The 18,712-nt window shown below is 33.2% G+C and overlaps 2 protein-coding genes across 2 annotated transcripts; one reads left to right on the top strand and one right to left on the bottom strand.

Annotated features, from left to right (window-relative positions):
* The first annotated feature begins 622 nt into the window (after positions 1-622).
* Positions 623-8,727, top strand: LOC125052760 (CLIP domain-containing serine protease HP8-like). Its single transcript, XM_047653780.1, has 7 exons — positions 623-773; positions 1,405-1,535; positions 3,911-4,118; positions 5,203-5,378; positions 5,897-6,014; positions 6,669-6,834; positions 7,990-8,727. The coding sequence occupies exons 1-7, from the start codon at positions 719-721 to the stop codon at positions 8,198-8,200; spliced, it is 1,065 nt and encodes a 354-aa protein (XP_047509736.1). The 5' UTR covers positions 623-718; the 3' UTR covers positions 8,201-8,727.
* A 1,061-nt stretch (positions 8,728-9,788) lies between these two features.
* Positions 9,789-13,776, bottom strand: LOC125053312 (protein Fer3-like). The gene is made up of 4 exons (XM_047654636.1): positions 13,614-13,776; positions 13,236-13,329; positions 11,821-11,981; positions 9,789-10,013 (listed from the first exon to the last, which is right to left on the bottom strand). The coding sequence occupies exons 1-4, from the start codon at positions 13,656-13,658 to the stop codon at positions 9,837-9,839; spliced, it is 477 nt and encodes a 158-aa protein (XP_047510592.1). The 5' UTR covers positions 13,659-13,776; the 3' UTR covers positions 9,789-9,836.
* Positions 13,777-18,712: the final 4,936 nt, after the last annotated feature.

The raw sequence follows: 18,712 nt of genomic DNA, 5'->3' as shown, positions 1-18,712 counted from the left end.
CATATGGAGGACACGGTCGAATTTCTAAAGACTAGCACGAATTATAAAAAATCCTATACTTGACACTGGCTAATGCACAAATCGTGCCAGAGCCATAAAAAAAAACCACATACCAACATTTTATTTCTGTGTCCTATTTATTCTCATTCTTATTTTCGTATAATATTCAAGAACATATCATTATGACAGTTTTAAAATTATTTTGTTTCATTATTAAAAATTATGTATGTAGTATTTACAATATTCTTAACCTACGTTGTATAATAATAATTATTTATAATTAAAAATGAATAAATAGAAAAAAAGTGGCACTCAGTTATCCCTGTGTACCACGCTGGCAGCATTACCACGCTGTATTGCGATACTTATTCGTTGAGCGAGGAAAGCACCAGCTCTGATGTCAAAGGTACTATCTACCAGGCGCCAACTTAAGTCTTTTATTAGCGCCTGTGCACTGGCGCCTGGGCCCCAAGGCCCAAGATTCACTCCAAAGGGAGCATAATCGAAGTTGGAAGAAAGACTCTTATATTTGAGCCGTTTATTATATACCGACTGCTCTGCGGCCGCCCCGCCCCACCTTTTTGCGTCACCGAAGGAGGTAATGATTATAATTACGTACAATTGGTGGGGCATATGTTATCGCATACTTAATTAGAATTGACATTATTGTGGTTGTATATTGAAAATAACTCGTGTGGTCATTGAATTATTAATTATAATGTTAATAAAAATAGCGATTTTAGTATTCCAGTTTTATATAGTGCATTCCTGGCGTAAGTTGATTTTGATTTTACATTGGTTATTTTATTATAATATAATATATAAAATACATATATTCCTGATTTTCCGTGCTCTTGGTTAAAACGAATGAACAGGAAAATTCTCGTGTCACAATTCTCGTTCCCATACTCCTCAGAAACGGCTCGACCGAATCTTATAAAATTTTATATTCATATTATTCAGTCTGAGGACCGGCTACTATCTATATTTCAAACCCGTAGTGATACGGGTGTACCTTGACCTTATTTTTTTTTAATGATACATAAATACATAAAACCCCTAATTTTCACCCATCTTCGATCAACCCCTATTTTTATAATTTTAAATAGTTATTTTTATTGAACTAAAAAAAGTTTCCTATTATATACATTTTTTTCAGATGTACGACATAATATAATAAATACTAATATTAATAAATAACAGAAAAGCAATAACTAACCTTAAAATATAATATTAAATTAGAGTCCCTTTAGGCAAGGTTCCGAAGCTACTGGCAGCCATTTAATAGCTAGACTAAGTCTTTGTCCGAGGTAGCTGCCAGCTCTTCGGTCTCCTTTGATGTTGACCAACCTTTTTGCTATTGCGTTCAAAAAATATATTATTTTTGTATTAATACATTTTCAGGAAAATGTGACGACTGTATTATGAACTTGGCGTGTCCAGGGGCATATAATATTACAAGTTTTTTTAAGACGCCAGACTCTCTTCTTCAATTGTATCAAGGTATTTGCGGCTTTGATGGCACAGCTCCAATGGTAAGTGTGTCAAATATACAGTATTTACCTGCACAGTAATAATAATAATAAAAAAAGTGTGTGTACAAAGTACCCATGTCAGAAGTGAAACTGCAGTGGCAAACTAATCTTGAAGTGTTGTTCATATTTATACAAATCTAAAAGTTTAGATTTCCGATACTTAGAGGGACGGAAAAAGGAAGATAATATGTTAGGAATTTAATGAATTTAATTGTCATTAAAATAATAAATAATAAATAATAAATAATAAATAATAAATAATAAATAATAAATAATAAATAATAAATAATAAATAATAAATAATAAATAATAAATAATAAATAATAAATAATAAATAATAAATAATAAATAATAAATAATAAATAATAAATAATAAATAATAAATAATAAATAATAAATAATAAATAATAAATAATAAATAATAAATAATAAATAATAAATAATAAATAATAAATAATAAATAATAAATAATAAATAATAAATAATAAATAATAGATAATAAATAATAGATAATAAATAATAAATAATAAATAATAAATAATAAATAATAAATAATAAATAATAAATAATAAATAATAAATAATAAATAATAAATAATAAATAATAAATAATAAATAATAAATAATAAATAATAAATAATAAATAATAAATAATAAATAATAAATAATAAATAATAAATAATAAATAATAAATAATAAATAATAAATAATAAATAATAAATAATAAGTAATAAGTAATAAATAATAAATAATAAATAATAAATAATAAATAATAAATAATAAATAATAAATAATAAATAATAAATAATAAATAATAAATAATAAATAATAAATAATAAATAATAAATAATAAATAATAAATAATAAATAATAAATAATAAATAATAAATAATAAATAATAAATAATAAATAATAAATAATAAATAATAAATAATAAATAATAAATAATAAATAATAAATAATAAATAATAAATAATAAATAATAAATAATAAATAATAAATAATAAATAATAAATAATAAATAATAAATAATAAATAATAAATAATAAATAATAAATAATAAATAATGTGACGGTAAATTTTTTTCCAACGCCGATAAAGAAGTTTGACTTCAAAAAGGAACATGGCGCGTAACCGAAAAACGTGACGCGTAACGAAAAAATGTTACACTAAATTTTTTTCCAGCCCCGATAAAAAGTTTCACTTCAAAAATTTATAAATAGAAAATTAAAATAAATTATTCACTTAAATTATACACCTTTATTCTGGCAGCATTTCCTCGCTGTATTGCGATACTTATTCATTGAGCGAGGAAAGCACCACGATTTGGCATTCTGATAAACAATAAACTACAAGCTCCCTCCTTATCAGAATGCCAAATCATAAAATAACTGCTTCACGACTGATTTGAGCGCGACCGCCGCTACGAAAACCGCTGTGTGAGTTCGAAAAGTGAGTTACAGAATCGCAAGGCAGCTCTGGGGTCAACTTAGATCTTTAATTAGCGCCTGTGCACTTGAACCGTACGGACCAAGAGTCTCTTCTCTAAATTGAAGGAACTTCTTTAATAAAACATACCTACAGAAAAACTGCCCCTATCAATTTGTTGCAGAAGCTTTACCTAAGAAACTGATTATATGTACGGCTTATTAATTAGTTTTTGAAGTGAAACTTCTTTAGGCGCACGAGGGTATAATTTTTACAGTACAGATGTGCAGCGTTTTTGTCGAAGAAAAGGTTTTTGACGAGAGCGATTGAGAATTTTTTAAATTAAAATTTCGTAAAGAGGATTTATGTAATATTAGTATTTTATATTTAATGCAAAAAATTTATTGAAATCTTAAATGACGAATTGTAAATTAAAATGCCACGTGTTTATCGAAGAAATAAATATATAAAAAATATTATTTGTGTATTCTTACATATAATGAAAAACATATCTTCCTTTAGTCTCGGAAATCTAAAGTTTTAGATTTGTATAAATATGAACAAGACTTAAAAACTAGTTTGCCAAAGAATTTCAATTCTGACATGCGTACCTACTTTGTACGCACGCACTTTTTTATATATAATTTGTACGATAAACTACAGCGTTTATTTAAGTGAGAAAATGAAGGATTTATTTGGTGATAAATTCAATTTTGTATACAGTAAATGTATAAAATTCGATGTCTCACTACGAACATTGTACATAACAACAGTATTGCCTAAGCCTAACCTAACCGTTAACATATCACAAAGTAATTTATTTATTAAATAAAAATAACTAATAATAAACCTTTAATTAATTCCAATATATTATTGGCTGGGTTTACAGACTCTTGACCCCAAACTCTTCCTCTGTTGTGGGTGACCAAACTAAATTCATTGTCATAGGTATGCTGTTCTGATTTCGCATCACCAGAGATACATAGCAGAATGAATCATGAAACAGACGTTGATACATTATTTTACGAGAACGAGAGTAATGACTTACTGCCGACCATGTGTGGAATTTCCTCCTACGCCGAGGACCGGATTTACGGAGGAAAATCTGCTGAGTTACACGAGTTTCCTTGGATGGCGCTTATATCTACTTTTATAGGTATATACAAAATATTTCTAAGAAAGCTTTTTATTATTTATTATGTTTATATATCCCTTAATGAATGAGAACGAAAGGAAAAGAAAAACACTCTATACACATAAAAAATAATGTTAAAAGAGGAAGTGGCCCACACTAGGATTCCCTGTGTCGTGAGCAGCTATTCTCTTCCATTTGACATATTAATGATTTTAGGTACTTGCCGTAATAAATACTACTTGATACCTACAATTTCATAATTAAACTTCTGTTGTACAAAAGGAATAATTTCGGTTTCAGCATAGAACAGGTTTGGAAAATGTTGCTTTAGATTATTAGCGAATGTATAAAGTTATGAATTGATAGTGATTTTTTGTTTTAAAGAAATTGTTTAAAGATGAAAGGGACTCTGAAAGAGAAATATTGCGTTTTTTGGGGAGCTTATAAATAAATAAATGTCATTGCTTGTGGCGGCGTCCATGCGTCGGGTTGTCTCTCACCCTAAAATACGGCGAGGGGGCCGATGGCCGGCCATGCGTTATACTCGTGAACGGGTGCTCTTTGTGGTGACTGGTCGTAATTGAATTTGTGTATGCGGTGATGTTAGCTATTTCGACTATGTATTTGCGTGTTGTTCCCACGAGAATGTAAGTGCGTGCTCCTATTTCACCATGCCTCCTGCTGATAGAGGACAAGTCTTTTTTTTTTAATTCAAATTAATATTATTAATTACTTAAGATGTCATGTGGAACATGGTGTAATGGTTGCAGCTCCTTAGAAATGTTGAGTAAAAAAACATGGCGATTAAAAAAGAGTGGCGGAGAGTTTATTGCCAGTTCTTCCCTTCCGTTCTACGTCCTTGATTTGAGAACTGGCACTAAATTTAAAGTTAGAAGCATTTCATATACATTCCTTTTCTTATGACGTTCATAAGTGTACATTGTGTTACCTATATGATTAAATGATTTTGACTTTTGACTTTCTTACATATGTAGGTTTGCGTTGTGTATGTGGTCCGTGTTAAATCTACAATAATGTCTAATATTCGATTCATTACAATCGTATATCGATATAGTAAATGTAATTATTGAACATTTTCTTACAGATTCCGCTGGAAACAAGCAGTTCACGTGTGGTGGGACCATTATTAATTCAAAGTACATCTTAACAGCGGCCCACTGTGTGGTCGGAAAGAAATTAGCTGGTGTGAGGGTAGGAGAACATAAAATAGGAGCGGAAGACTGCACTTTAGACAAGAGTATTTGTGAAGACTTTGTTCAGGTAACAATTAAAAATAGGATATCAATATTCAAGAAATCTGTTTTTATCTGTTTTTGGGCACATCCAATTATGTAGTCACAAATAATTTATTTTAATCACATTCAGCTTCAGCAGTTCTTTACGCAAACCTTTTGTAATAAGTTTTATTATTAAACTTTTTACGAACTGATGAGCAGTGATGGTCTAGTGGCTTCAGCGTGCGACTCTCATCCCTGAGATCGTAGGGTCGAAGCCCGGCTGTGCACCAATGGAAATTTTTGCTATGTGCGCATTTAATATTCGGTCGAACGGTGAAGGAAAACATCTTGAGGAAGCCGTGTCTATTAGATTGACTTATGATCATAAAAAAGATTCAGAAATCAGAGGTCCAGACCTAAAAAGGTTGTAGCATCACTGATTTACGAACTTTTTTTACGTTTTACTTTTTATTTTTTTTACGAACTGTGTATTTGAAATTGGCTCAAAAATCCCTTAGCTCTTGGAGTATGTACTTTAGGCTTTATTATGTTTTTTTTTAGAATTTCTACATAGAAACATATATTCCTCATGAGAGGTATTTATCAAACGGGGAGAAAAATAGGCCATCGTTCGATATAGCGTTGATACGACTAGAGGGAGAGATCGATTTCAGTCCAGGTATGTCAGCAAACGAAAAACGTTCTTGTTTTTGACAATCAACTTCATATTTTGATTAACAGAGACACTAAAACTTTATTTTATGTAATGTGAAGCAAACGGGCAGGAGGCTCACCTGGTGTTAAGTTAGACCGCCGCCCATGGACATTTACATTGACAGAAGGCTCGCAAGTGCGTTGCCAGCCTATTACAAATTACGCTCTTTTCTTGAAAGTCCCTAAGTCGAATTGGTTCAGAAATACTTTAGCGGGCAGCTAGTTCCATATAGTGGTGCTGCGCGGCAAACGCTCAGTTGTGGAAAGACGGACGTCAAGATGATACTTGTACGCATGGTAATTTGTGTTTTCCCTTGACGTCCGATTATTATTTATTGGAAATTTTCTCTTCTTTCAGAATCTTTTTTTGAAATTTCTTAAATATTTTTAGTTTATTAAATATTGGCAAAAAACGAAAGGCCATTTTTTTTCATCTTTAATTGTTTTTGGCACATTTTTCTAGATGTCATTGCGGATCCAATGAGCTATCGCACATAATTTTAAGAGCAGTATCTCTATTTTGTACCATTTTCAACTTGTCGACTAGACTAGATACCTTAACTCAAGAAGTTGAATAACGGAATACATCGTCATTAATACATAATCTTATCGTTTTTAGACAACGTTGTGCCAATATGTCTACCTCTGCATAAAGAATTTCGCGAAAGTAATTTATTGGGTGAGGAAGCAGTTGTCGCGGGATGGGGAGCTATCGAGACAGGAACGCAATCAACTGAATTGCTTAAAGTGAAAATTAAGATACATAATGACGCTTCATGCCAAGGGTAATTTTTATTAATCTATTTACGACATGGTCAGAACTTGAATGGAGGGGCGGACAGCCCTGCGATTCTGTAACTCACTTCACGAACTCACACAGCGGTTTTCGCATCGGCGGTCTCTCTCAAATCGGTCGTGAAGCAGTCATTTTATGATTTGGCATTCTGAAAAGGTGGGAGCTTGTACTTTATCAGAATGCCAAATCATAAAATGACTGCTTCACGACTGATTTGAGAGCGACCGCCGATGCGAAAACCGCTGTGTGAGTTCGTGAAGTGAGTTACAGAATCGCAGGGCAGATTTTTTCATCCGTTTCATTATTCGTTTTAAAGACAAGTTAGCATTTATTGCTTTAACAGAAATTGAACCTATTACAAGTTCAATTTCTCAAGACAAAAAATAGTAGAACAATTAAAGTAGCAGGGCCGGATTTAAAGGCCATGGGACATCAAAGGATTGGAGGCCCAAATGCAAATCAAATGGAGAAAACTGTTTTCAATCAGACAGTTTTTAATTAATTTGTTTATTTATTGTGAAAAAAAAATAGATTATTTTCGTATTAAACAATCATATTAAATATATCAAAAAAAATTGTTTACTAGGGTTTGCTAGTGCCCCTGTTTCGTGGAGGCCCCGGGGCTTAAGCCCCGGTTGCCCTCTCCTAAATCTGGCCCTGATTTAAATATGTATAGAACATGTTCTACATAATATTTATTAAATAGACTTTAAAATCCTGCAAAACATACCAATTGTAATATATAACTATAATAACTCATTGGTCTAGTGGTTAGTACCCCTGACTCCGAATCCATGGGTCCCGGGTTCGATCCCCGGCTAAGACGAACATCGATGTGATGAGCATTTGATGTTGTGCTTAGGTCTTGGGTGTTTAAATATGTAGGTATTTATATGTCTATCTATCTATAATATGTATGTATATCCGTTGCCTAGTACCCATAACACAAGCTTCACCAGCTTAGCATGGGACTCGGTCAATTGGTGAGAATTGTCTTTAAAAAAAAAAAAAAAAACAATTATCTAATTTAATGATGTAACTTTTGTGGTTTCATTTACCGTGGGTCTCTAAAACTGGAGGCTAGCCGTCTCTTGTCCTGTACAGCACCACAAAATGGTGGGTCAAGTTCTAAATTTGATTTCAGTATCAATAACACTATATGCGCTGGCACTCGCGGCAGAGATTCTTGCAAAGCAGACTCCGGCGGGCCTCTCATGATTCGACACCCTGAGAGCTACCGATATGTTCAATATGGTATTGTGTCGTTTGGAAACACTGATTGTGGGACCGGCTCGGCAGTCTACACAGATGTTAGAAAGTACATAGACTGGATATTGGACAACATGGAGGAATAATATAGCACGAAATCATGGAAAATCAGGAATTCCCCAGTTCACCAGTATAATATGACCACAAGAACTGTATAATGAGAGATATTATAACTAATTAACGTTTGTTTCTAAATAAGAATAAAGTTTAATTTAAAAAAACACTTTCTACTAAGTACTTTTTTGTTATGATCGTAAATCCAGTAAAAGAGATTTAAAAGTTTATTAAATGTTCAAACGCACTTCAGGAATCCTGATTTGATAGGAAAATCAAGAATTCGGTCTATTTATAACTACTATATTATTTTCCTTATATAATGAGTTAATTAATTAATTTGAAAGCATTGAGTGGGGTCCACTAGTTTTATACTTATATATATTGACATTTTCTTTATTATTTATATTATATATATATCTCTTGGTTGTTTTAAGTATCTATTGTCATCCCTTAAATTTATTCTTAAATAAATTGAGAATCATTAGAAATATATTCTTTGACATGTTTATATAGTCTTACTTATGTTATTAATAAATTGAGTACAGTTTTTGTCTTATTCTTCTCTATCTATATATTATTTTTAACGTTTAATAAGTTATTTATGTTAATTATTATTATAGCTGTCTTCGCAAACTTCGTTTTGAATATGTTTTTTTCTATTACTACCTTTAGGGTCTGTTTCACAATGTATGGATAAAGTACCAAATAGCTATACAACACATAAATTATTTGTAAGATAAATTGTGCTGTTTGACATTCATCGGACTCATAGCTTATGATGGACTTTATGTGACGAATAGCGCTATCTGACAGTCGTGAAACGCAACAATAGTGTTTATCCTACCAATAAGTAATAAATAGCTAATTTGGAACTTATGTAGAACTTATCCGTACATTGTGAAACAGACCCTTATAGCTACATACCATATGGAACGTTTTACCTACTACCCCACCACCACCCCTGTGCTTACACACCTACACCCACCCCTGTTCTTTTACGTAGTAAGAACCTAAGTACTAAGGAATAAAAAAATACTCGCCTTAGTTCAACCGTCCTTAGCAACATATTTTGCAATTCATTTTTATATACTTTAATTTTAACATAATAATAATAATGATTAAAAATTAATGAATAGAATTTTAAAAAGTTCGGTCCCCGTGGCAGTGTCCTTTAACGCTGGCAGCATTTCCTCGCTGTATTGCGATACTTATTCGTTGAGCTAGGAAAGCACCAGCCCTTTGGTCACCGGTACTATCTACCAGGGGCCAACTTAGATCTATAATCTTGCGTGGTCTCTAATTGAAGAGTACTGAGTAACCGAATAGCTTCACTTTAATTCACTTCATTTTTGAAACGTAAACGTCTTAAAGCCAATGATGCAAATAGCCTACAAATGCATTAAGGAAATATCACTAACGTCATTTAAATAATACAAAAATAATTGTACTTATAATATATTTAGTTAATATTAAAATAAAATAATTTAATCATAATGGAAGACATTCATTATACAATTACTATAATCTTAATATCTAACATGACTAGAATCTATCACTATATACGTAATTATAAGATATCATTTTTGAATATAATTTCTCTCCCGAAAATTCAATCCTGAATCTCAAATGGAAAAGCAGTCTTAACAATACAATGATCGTATTAACTTATGCGCACCACGGTACATCGTTCTCGAAGATTTGTCTTGAATGTAATGTGGGGTGGGTGGTGTGATGAGGTTGTGGTGATCCATGAAGTAGCTCACACATGAAACTGATGTAGGTTATAGCTAGGCGCAGTGTCTCGATGCGGGAAAGGCGTTTCTCGTACGCGAAAGTTGGTACCTGAAATAGTTAGATACTGACGAACATTGTGTGTGCGAAGGTTATTTATTCATTTATTTTACATCTGATGTTATGTGATACCTCATGGACATTCACATTCCCGAAAGGCTCTCTCATTGCGGCCTTTTAAGACTTGGTACGCTCTATTCTTAGGCTGCTAGATAGTGGTGGTACGCGGCAAAAACCACCTTAAGAAGCCCGCAGTTGTGGAATGGCGGACGTCGAGGTGATACGGATGGTGTTTTGTATTCTGCCTTGACGTCCGATAATGAAACTCAGCTGCAGGTTTTACTCCGATCAACATGATAAATGCGGTAGTAGATAGAGATAGAGACCACATCTCTACGCAACGGATCAACCCACTCGGAATATGACTGGTCGTTGACGATTCGAAACACTCTGTGAATTCTGTCAAGCGAAAGCGAGTACTCCATGTGGGGCCGAAATTGCACTTTATATGCTCTTGTATTAATATACACGAAATGTTAATACAGTTACACTTCTTCCATTGTCTTAGGTTTACACCAGTATAAGAGTTTAAATCAAAACTAAATCTTGATCTCTTTTTGACCTTGCTGCTGCTGATGTGCTGTGCATAGCACTCGAAACTATTATCACTAAAATTTAAATTATCAGCGCTTGGTCATTTCTCGCTTTTATTGTATAAATTTAATTAATGACATGATTTTATTTAACTATTTAATTATTATTAATTACTGATTTGATTATTTAAAATATCCATAAATTTAAAGTCTTTAAATTTTTTTACCTAGAAGCTACCTAATAAAAGGAAGATCTTTATGCAACGAATTCATTAAGAGATCCAGACAAAAAATATTATTCGTACGGATATAGTGTATTTTGTTACTGATCCCTTTTAGAAAATAAATATTAGATATTGGTATAAGACCTTTCTTTGGATTGGAGGAGGCCTTATAAAAAGGAGGAGCTTACAAACATTGTGTAATACAAAAAACTTGGCAACTATTAAAAAGAGTGGCGGAGAGTTTATTGCTAGTTCTTCTCTTCCGTTCTACTCCTTTGATTTGAGAACTGGCAGTAAATGTAAAATTGGAAGCATTTAATATGAGTTTCTTTTCTGACCTTCATAAGTGTACATTGTGTTAGCTAAATGATTTTGATTTGATTTGTATTTATTATTTATTTGTATTTTTTTTTATATTTATTTCTTCCTTTGTCCACAAATCCATTTATTTTAGTTTTACGTTATACATTGCCAATTAACACGGTTCTACGATGATGGCGAATATCGTGAAATTAATTAATCTTAAGCCCAAAAAAAAGTCAGGCATAATATTGACACAAAATCAATCGTACAAATAAAACTGTGTATCGTTAGATACTATAGAGTACAGATGATCAGAGAGAATCAAAACATGAAGACGCATTGATTGTTTTTATAGAACAGGGCAGGAGGCTCATCTGATGGTAAATGATACAGAAGCCTATGGACACTCACATCGCAGAAAGGCTCAGAAATTGCCAGCCTTTAAATTTTTTTTTGGGACGAAATCCATGGACGTCCATTTTAGTGGGTGCGTTGCCGGCCTTTGAGGGAGTAGTATACTCTTTAAACAATTGGTCGTATCTACATCACAACACCCTCACTGAGAGTCAATTCCACAGTTCGTAAGTTTGCAAAAGAAAATATCTTGTGAAGCGGACCGTGGCCCATCACGGTTAAATTTTACTCTTACTGTCAAATAAAAGAAGAGAATAAACCAGATGAGCACTTTATGGTGCTATTGGACTGAATTAAGGAGTTGGCTTTTAAATAAGAAAGTACCTTTCGTCTTAGCTTGTCAAACGCTTCATTGAGATTGAACATTCGTCTACGTTCTCGAATATTTGCGGCGCGCCGCTGTGCGACAGATGCGACCCGACGGCGGACCTTTTTTCCGCCTGAAGTCGACCGAGGTCCCCTTCCACAGCCTGCCGCCGACCATACTGATAGAAAAATAATGTTATATACAAAATTAACAAAGGAATCTGGTCAATTGTCAAAGATCGTGCCTTCAACTGTAACTCAAAGAGTAGGTACGTCTTTGCAAGGTGCTGACAACGCTACGCGGGTTTATTTGATGATGAAGGACACGTACTGGTAAGCCACCTGTGCCTACCCGTTAGAAAGGAAGCGGAAAGGAGTCTTTCAGACAATTACCGTCCTATTCCTCTTCGTCTCTACAATCCTCTTTTCCTCGATTTAATTACGTTTTATAAATAACTAGTCCTGAAACTTCTTTTCTATAATCAGGGTACTCTTTAAAATAAATAAAAAATAAAATATGTTTATTATGCAATATAAGATACTGGTATCACTTATTCCACGTCATTAAATTTGAATCTGTAGGCATCCCTACTCATCGGCAAAGAAGACAGAGGGTGTAGGCCGAGAGAAAAAATAGCAAATCATCAAACAACACGTATCTTAAAAGAAATATCGCAATATAAATTAGAAGAAGCCTGTCTAGCACTAGTAACTTGTCATATCGAAATGTGTTGTCTCTGTTTAGTTTGGAAAGCCAAAAGGTAAGAAAATACATCACTACAACTGTACTGTACCACGAGAATGTAAGTGCGTGCTTCTATTTCACCATGCCTCCTGCTGATAGAGGACAAATCTTTGTTTTAAATTTATTTTATTATTATTTATTACTTAAGATGTCATGTGGAACATGGTTTAATGGTTGCAGCTCCTTACAAACGTTGTGTAAAACAAAAAACTTGTCGATCAAAAAGAGTGGCGGAGAGTTGATTGCCAGTTCTTCTCTTCCGTTCTACGCCCTTGATTTGAGAACTGCCCTGCGATTCTGTAACTCACTTTTCGAACTCACACTGAAAAGATGGGAGCTTGTAGTTTATTGTTTATCAGAATGCCAAATCATCAAATGACTGCTTCACGACTGATTTGAGAGCGACCGCCGATGCGAAAACCGCTGTGTGAGTTCGAAAAGTGAGTTACAGAATCGCAGGGCAGGCAGTAAATGTAAAATTAGAAGCATTGTATATTTCTTTTTTGACATTCATAAGTGTACATTGTGTTACCTATATGAATAAATGACTTTTGACTTTTTGACTGTTCGATACGTTATTGGTATGAACAGTAGACATTTCTCTTAAAACTGCAGCTTTTTAAATTCTCCAATATGTTTTATACACATAACTATCACTGTTAAAAATACTCAAGAAGGTTATACGAACCTAGGTCGGCAGGTGGAAACGCCAGGATGTCTGGATATGGTACGGGCGCTGGTGGAGCGTCCCACAAAGGGCCGTATGGGGAGACCTCGCTACCCTGGACACATAATAAATATCAATATCGTCGATATCACAAATATATTCAATTTTCTTAGTAGTAAGTAGGTACTTTGACTGTTAAAGAGTGGATCAAAAAAAGTTAGTAAAAAACGGTTACAATTCCATTTTCAAGCAGCTATCAGTAGATTTAGCTAAAAACATTTATTTTCTATAGGCTAAAATTAAAAAAAAAAGAACAGTAACTACACAAGCATTTATTTGTTTTACAGCGGTGTTATGATACCAGCTATTTAGCTAAGTTGAATAATCAAGAAAACTTACAGACGAGCTACTCCAAATGTGCGGCGTCTCACTGCCGTAGGACATCAGCGGGAAATGAATTTTGAGACCTGGTTTTCACACTGTCCAACAAAAACTGTCTGACCAACGCCAGGACACGACTTAAACCAGTTTGCACAAAGCACAGGCAGAAACTAAATCAAAATTAATACTTGCCATAACGAAATATTGTTCTAAATATAATTGAGCAAGGGAATCTCAAGCCTATCCTCTGGAGAATAGGTCGACTTTGTATTGAGCGATCGATTCCCTCGGCATTCTAGCGCCAGGTTTCGGGACTGCGATTTGTGGAAAATGGGGTGGTTAGGGGGTGATTTGCCCTTATTGGTCACAGCCGGTGCAAGGGGCGTGGCTTGTATTGATGTCTCTTAGAGATTTTCCTCATAATTTTAAGGTAGAAATATTTTTATGTGTGAATTTAAAGTGTCATAGTTTTAAATTTGGAATCCTTTCTGTAAATTAATATTATTTACAGTTAGTACATAATTTAGTTGTAGATAGGAACATATTGGTATATCCCACCCTAGTTTTTTTTTTTTTTTATTATCATTATAATTCGCATTTATATCTGTTGAAAACCTACACATGTAATGATACATATCTGTTCGGTTAATAATTTTATAGATTTAAAACTGTTGTGTGTGAGAAAAATGCAAGAAAACTGTTTTAGCCTAGAAAATATTTATATAGTTATTACAGACGGAAAATTCTGATAAGACATTTCCCGTTTTTCATTTCACGACAATAATGTATCATCTATAGTTTAATCTAATAATAATCAATAAATAAATAGTAATGTATGATTATTATAATATAGCGTTTATATCTCAAATAGTATATCTACATAATAAAAAGATTACATAATATGGCCTATGGCATACATATTCAATAATCATTCTAAAGTTTTCCTAAAGAATTAAAAGAATATGCAGTTTTTCCTCTACAATTAAAAACTATCAAATTTATCGCAGTTTTATTGGTGCCTTTAAAAATTTTATACGTAACAACAATTTTACATAATTGAATTACACAGTGAGAATATTATATTTATCTGGAAAATAGCATGAAGTTAAAAGATTTAAATAAAATAAAAACATGATTCAAATAAAGTCAAAAATCATTTATTCATATAGGTAACACAATGTACACTTAAGAACGTCAAAAAAAGAAATATTAAATGCTTCTAATTTTACATTTACTACCAGTTCTCAAATCAAGGGCGTAGAACGGAAGAGAGAACTGGCAATAAACTCTCCGCCACTCTTTTTTATCGCCAAGTTTTTTGTTTTGAAAAAGTCTTCCTCATATCATACTTGGGAACCTACTATAAAGAAAATAATACTAAATATACTACATAATATCCTATTCTGGTATGAGACATACATCGCTGTTTCACTGTTCAGTTTTCTTTATAAGAGGTTATAGGTTGGTGGACTCAGTTTCCGCAGACTCATAATTGGTCCGTTATGCGTAAAGTCCTGGCTAAATTAGCCAGCCTAGCTCCTTCCAGAAGCACAGAAGTCTCCTGGGCACTTCACAGGCTTCGAGGAGCGACCTCACTGCTCCGATTTCTGCACGTTGTTTAGCCACAGTCTCGCATTCCAGGACTTCATGGGTGACTGATTCCTCTTGCGCTGAAACAGCCTCTGCACAAGGGGCTGTCTGTCATCTCAAGATGTTTATTAAGGAGACAACGCCCCGTAATTGTCCCTATAATTGTTTTGAGATTGGTTCTATTTAAGCTTAGAAATCGCTTTGTCAGTTACGGGTTCACGGCTAGCAGAGCTATTTTGGGTTGGTTGCAGCCAGGTATGCACTAGAAGGGCAAGGGAGGAGCGGATACGGGCCAGCCGGCATCATTCCTGAGCCTCGTCTCGCAAGCTCGTCGGCAGCATCATTGCCAAGAGAACCACTGTGTCCCTTTATCCTAGGTAACCCTGTTTGTAAGAGTTATGGCCTCCATTGCTTCGTGACACTCCAGTATTAGTTAGTAGGGATTACCAGTCCTATAAAACAAAAAAAAATGTGCGTGTACTAGTGTACACACGTTAGTAGTGAAACTTCTTTATGACCTTAATTTTCGAAAAATTATCTATAATATGCAACTTTACAGAAATTGGTTAAATAAAGTTAAATTAGATAAAGTTTAACAAAAGGCTTTTAATATCACAGACTTGAATACAAATAATACAATTATTTCATTTTACTTTATTACCACTAAGATTATTACAGAATTTCATAAATTGTAATAGAATTTTTAGTATCATTGTTATCGTTATTATACATTTTTGTTATTAATGGTTTAGAATCTCTTTGAATCAACCCTGGTAGGGACAAGAAAAAGACGCGCGTAACGGTCAAATGTGACGTAACCGAAACATGTGACGCGTAACCGAAAAATGTGACGCGTAACGAAAAAATGTTACACAAAATTTTTTCCAACCCCGATAAAGAAGTTTCACTTCAAAAACAGTTTCATTAGGACTCGAACCACACATGAACAGAGGTAAACAATAGTTACTATGTCGTAACTAAAAAAAATATTGATTGCTCAATCGCATCAAAATCAAAGGCGTGACCAGGGGTGTCGGCAGATGGCGGATTTGACACGGATTCAGCTTATTAGGGATATTTGTCACTTTTTGACACAAAATTAGTGCAAGTGGAGTAAATCCGATCCGCGAGGGTGTTTAGCGATTATACCCTACAGTTCTGTTAATACTAGTTGTGATACGCGGTTTTACGCGCGTCTAGCGTGAGTGAGTTTAATATTTAAAAAAACATAATTGTTTATTTTAGACCATCTAGAATCTAGAAACATATACAATGTGTCCCTTTTTAGTAATTACAAATTACTTGTATGGCAAATGGCAATAAATAACTACATGGGTGAGTTAGTTCGGGTGTGTGTGAATAAGTAATGTTATATAATAAAATAAATCAGTGGCGCTACAACCTCTTTAGGTCTGGGCCACAGATTTCTGAATCTGTTTCATAATAATTTTCAATCTAATAGGTGATCAGCCTCCTGTGCCTGACACGCGCTGTCGACTTTTTGAGTCTAACACATGTCGGTTTCCTCACGATGTTTTCCTTCACCGTTCGAGCGAATATTAAATGCGCAAATAGAAAGAAGCACAGCACAGCTGTGCACATTGGTGCACAGCCGGGGATCGAACCTACGACCTCAGTGATGAGAGTCGCACTTTGAAGTCACTGGGCCAACACTACTCAATGTTACATAATAACAGTCAATAAATACTTTAGTTCTATATAACTTAATTTGCCATAGGTATATAATATAGATAAATAATATATTAGGTACTTATCGGATATTAGTTTATTTGTAGCAAAATATAATAAAACTGTGCGTGTTATTGTGATTCACATACATACTAGACGAATTCACAGTAGGTATGTAACCAAGTAATAGTAAGTTATAATAGTGTAATTGAACTCCTATTAGATTTATAAATGTGGTAAGTTTACAGTCTTTAGCCTTTTACAGTCTTAGGCAACTTGATTGAATTTTAAGTAAGTTATTATTAAGTAATTGACATTGGGTTTCATCGTTAGACGTTTTACAATGCCAGTTAGAAAAACTGTATTACTGAGATAAAAGATTGACAGATGATATTGGTGTAGTTTCTTTATTGTTTTTTTTTCTGTGTAGAAGTATAGTAAAATGAATGCTTATACCTAGGCAATTTTTAAGACAATTTCTTCAATTCAAATTTATAGGATTATCACATTACTACTGCTCGACTCCAACATTTCGCGTGCTTCAACACAAAGCACTGTGAATTTTAAAACTACACAACTATACTTAAAAAGAACTTACATTTAAGCCTATTTGACTTTTAATATAAAATAGAGCGTATAATCTGTATCAAATTATGAGATTTAGCAAAACATGTCAACCGAATTACGCGCTTCAATTAATTGGGGAAGAAATATTAGAGGGGTGCAACCGCACGTGTCCCTCGAGGGTGGGCTAAATATGTTTTGATATGATAAATAGAAGAAATGCATTGTTATCTAATTGTTTTAGAACGACGAGCGAATTTTAAATGTTAGTTACAAAATTCAACCCAGATTTTTGTTTATATTACCTACTTAGTAGGATACTATTAAATTCTAGAACGTTGGCAATGTCCTTTAAATACAAAAAAATAATTCCTTATTAGAATGTTTACATCATATAAAGCATTAACTCTCAATATTTCAAGAGTTTAATTGTTAAATTAAGTAGGTGTTGGCGGTGGTAAATTATGTAAAATTAGGTGATTGTTAAATTAATTAAAATCGTTTTTAGCAATGAAAATAAAATATGACATACAGATATAAAGGTATTTTAATGTGTGAATTCAGCGCAAAGAGATGATTTTCGTCGCAGGACCATTATAACTTTTTCATGACTTTTTTTTCTTCGTCCTATTTAATTTGGAAATTTGGTTTTCAGGGAATCGAATCCAGAATTTATCGCAATAAGTAAACCAAATGACCAACTACAGTAATTCTTTGACACCCTAAAATATCAATTCAAAGAACATATGATAATACGAATTTGATTGAACCAAAGTTAATGCGATAACTTACGCTTGCACACCCCATTGTTGCTTGGATATTTTTATAATAGATATTGTATGTTCTTATATAGTTTACACTTTACTATTAAACGTGCGTATTTGTCTTAAATATTCTGCATGGTCACAGGTTTAGCAATGGGAGTCAATATACTTTAGTCGCAGCTATAAGATACATCTACTTACCCAACAAAAATCAATTTAATTCACCCAAAAAAAAATATTTATCTACTTCTTAACAATTATTCTTATTTTTAACTTTAATTTTATTTTACTATACACCTTTACACAAGACTTATTATTTTCTACTAAGTATTATTACATTCCTTTTCTTTCTTTTTTTGCGACTGAGGCGAAAACTAGCTGCTGTGGTCTCTGGCAGAATGACCAGCGCTGTGGAACATTCTGCTCCTCAGCATAATGCTGAGCCAAGGCCAATTACAGTCACAGCACACACGCATTACATACTTGAAACGAACCGAATGGGAAAAGGTA

Source organism: Pieris napi, chromosome 1, assembly GCF_905475465.1.
Source record: "Pieris napi chromosome 1, ilPieNapi1.2, whole genome shotgun sequence".
NCBI lineage: Eukaryota > Metazoa > Arthropoda > Insecta > Lepidoptera > Pieridae > Pieris > Pieris napi.
Note: the sequence above shows the minus strand (reverse complement) of the source record. Positions and strands in the feature narration are given on the sequence as shown.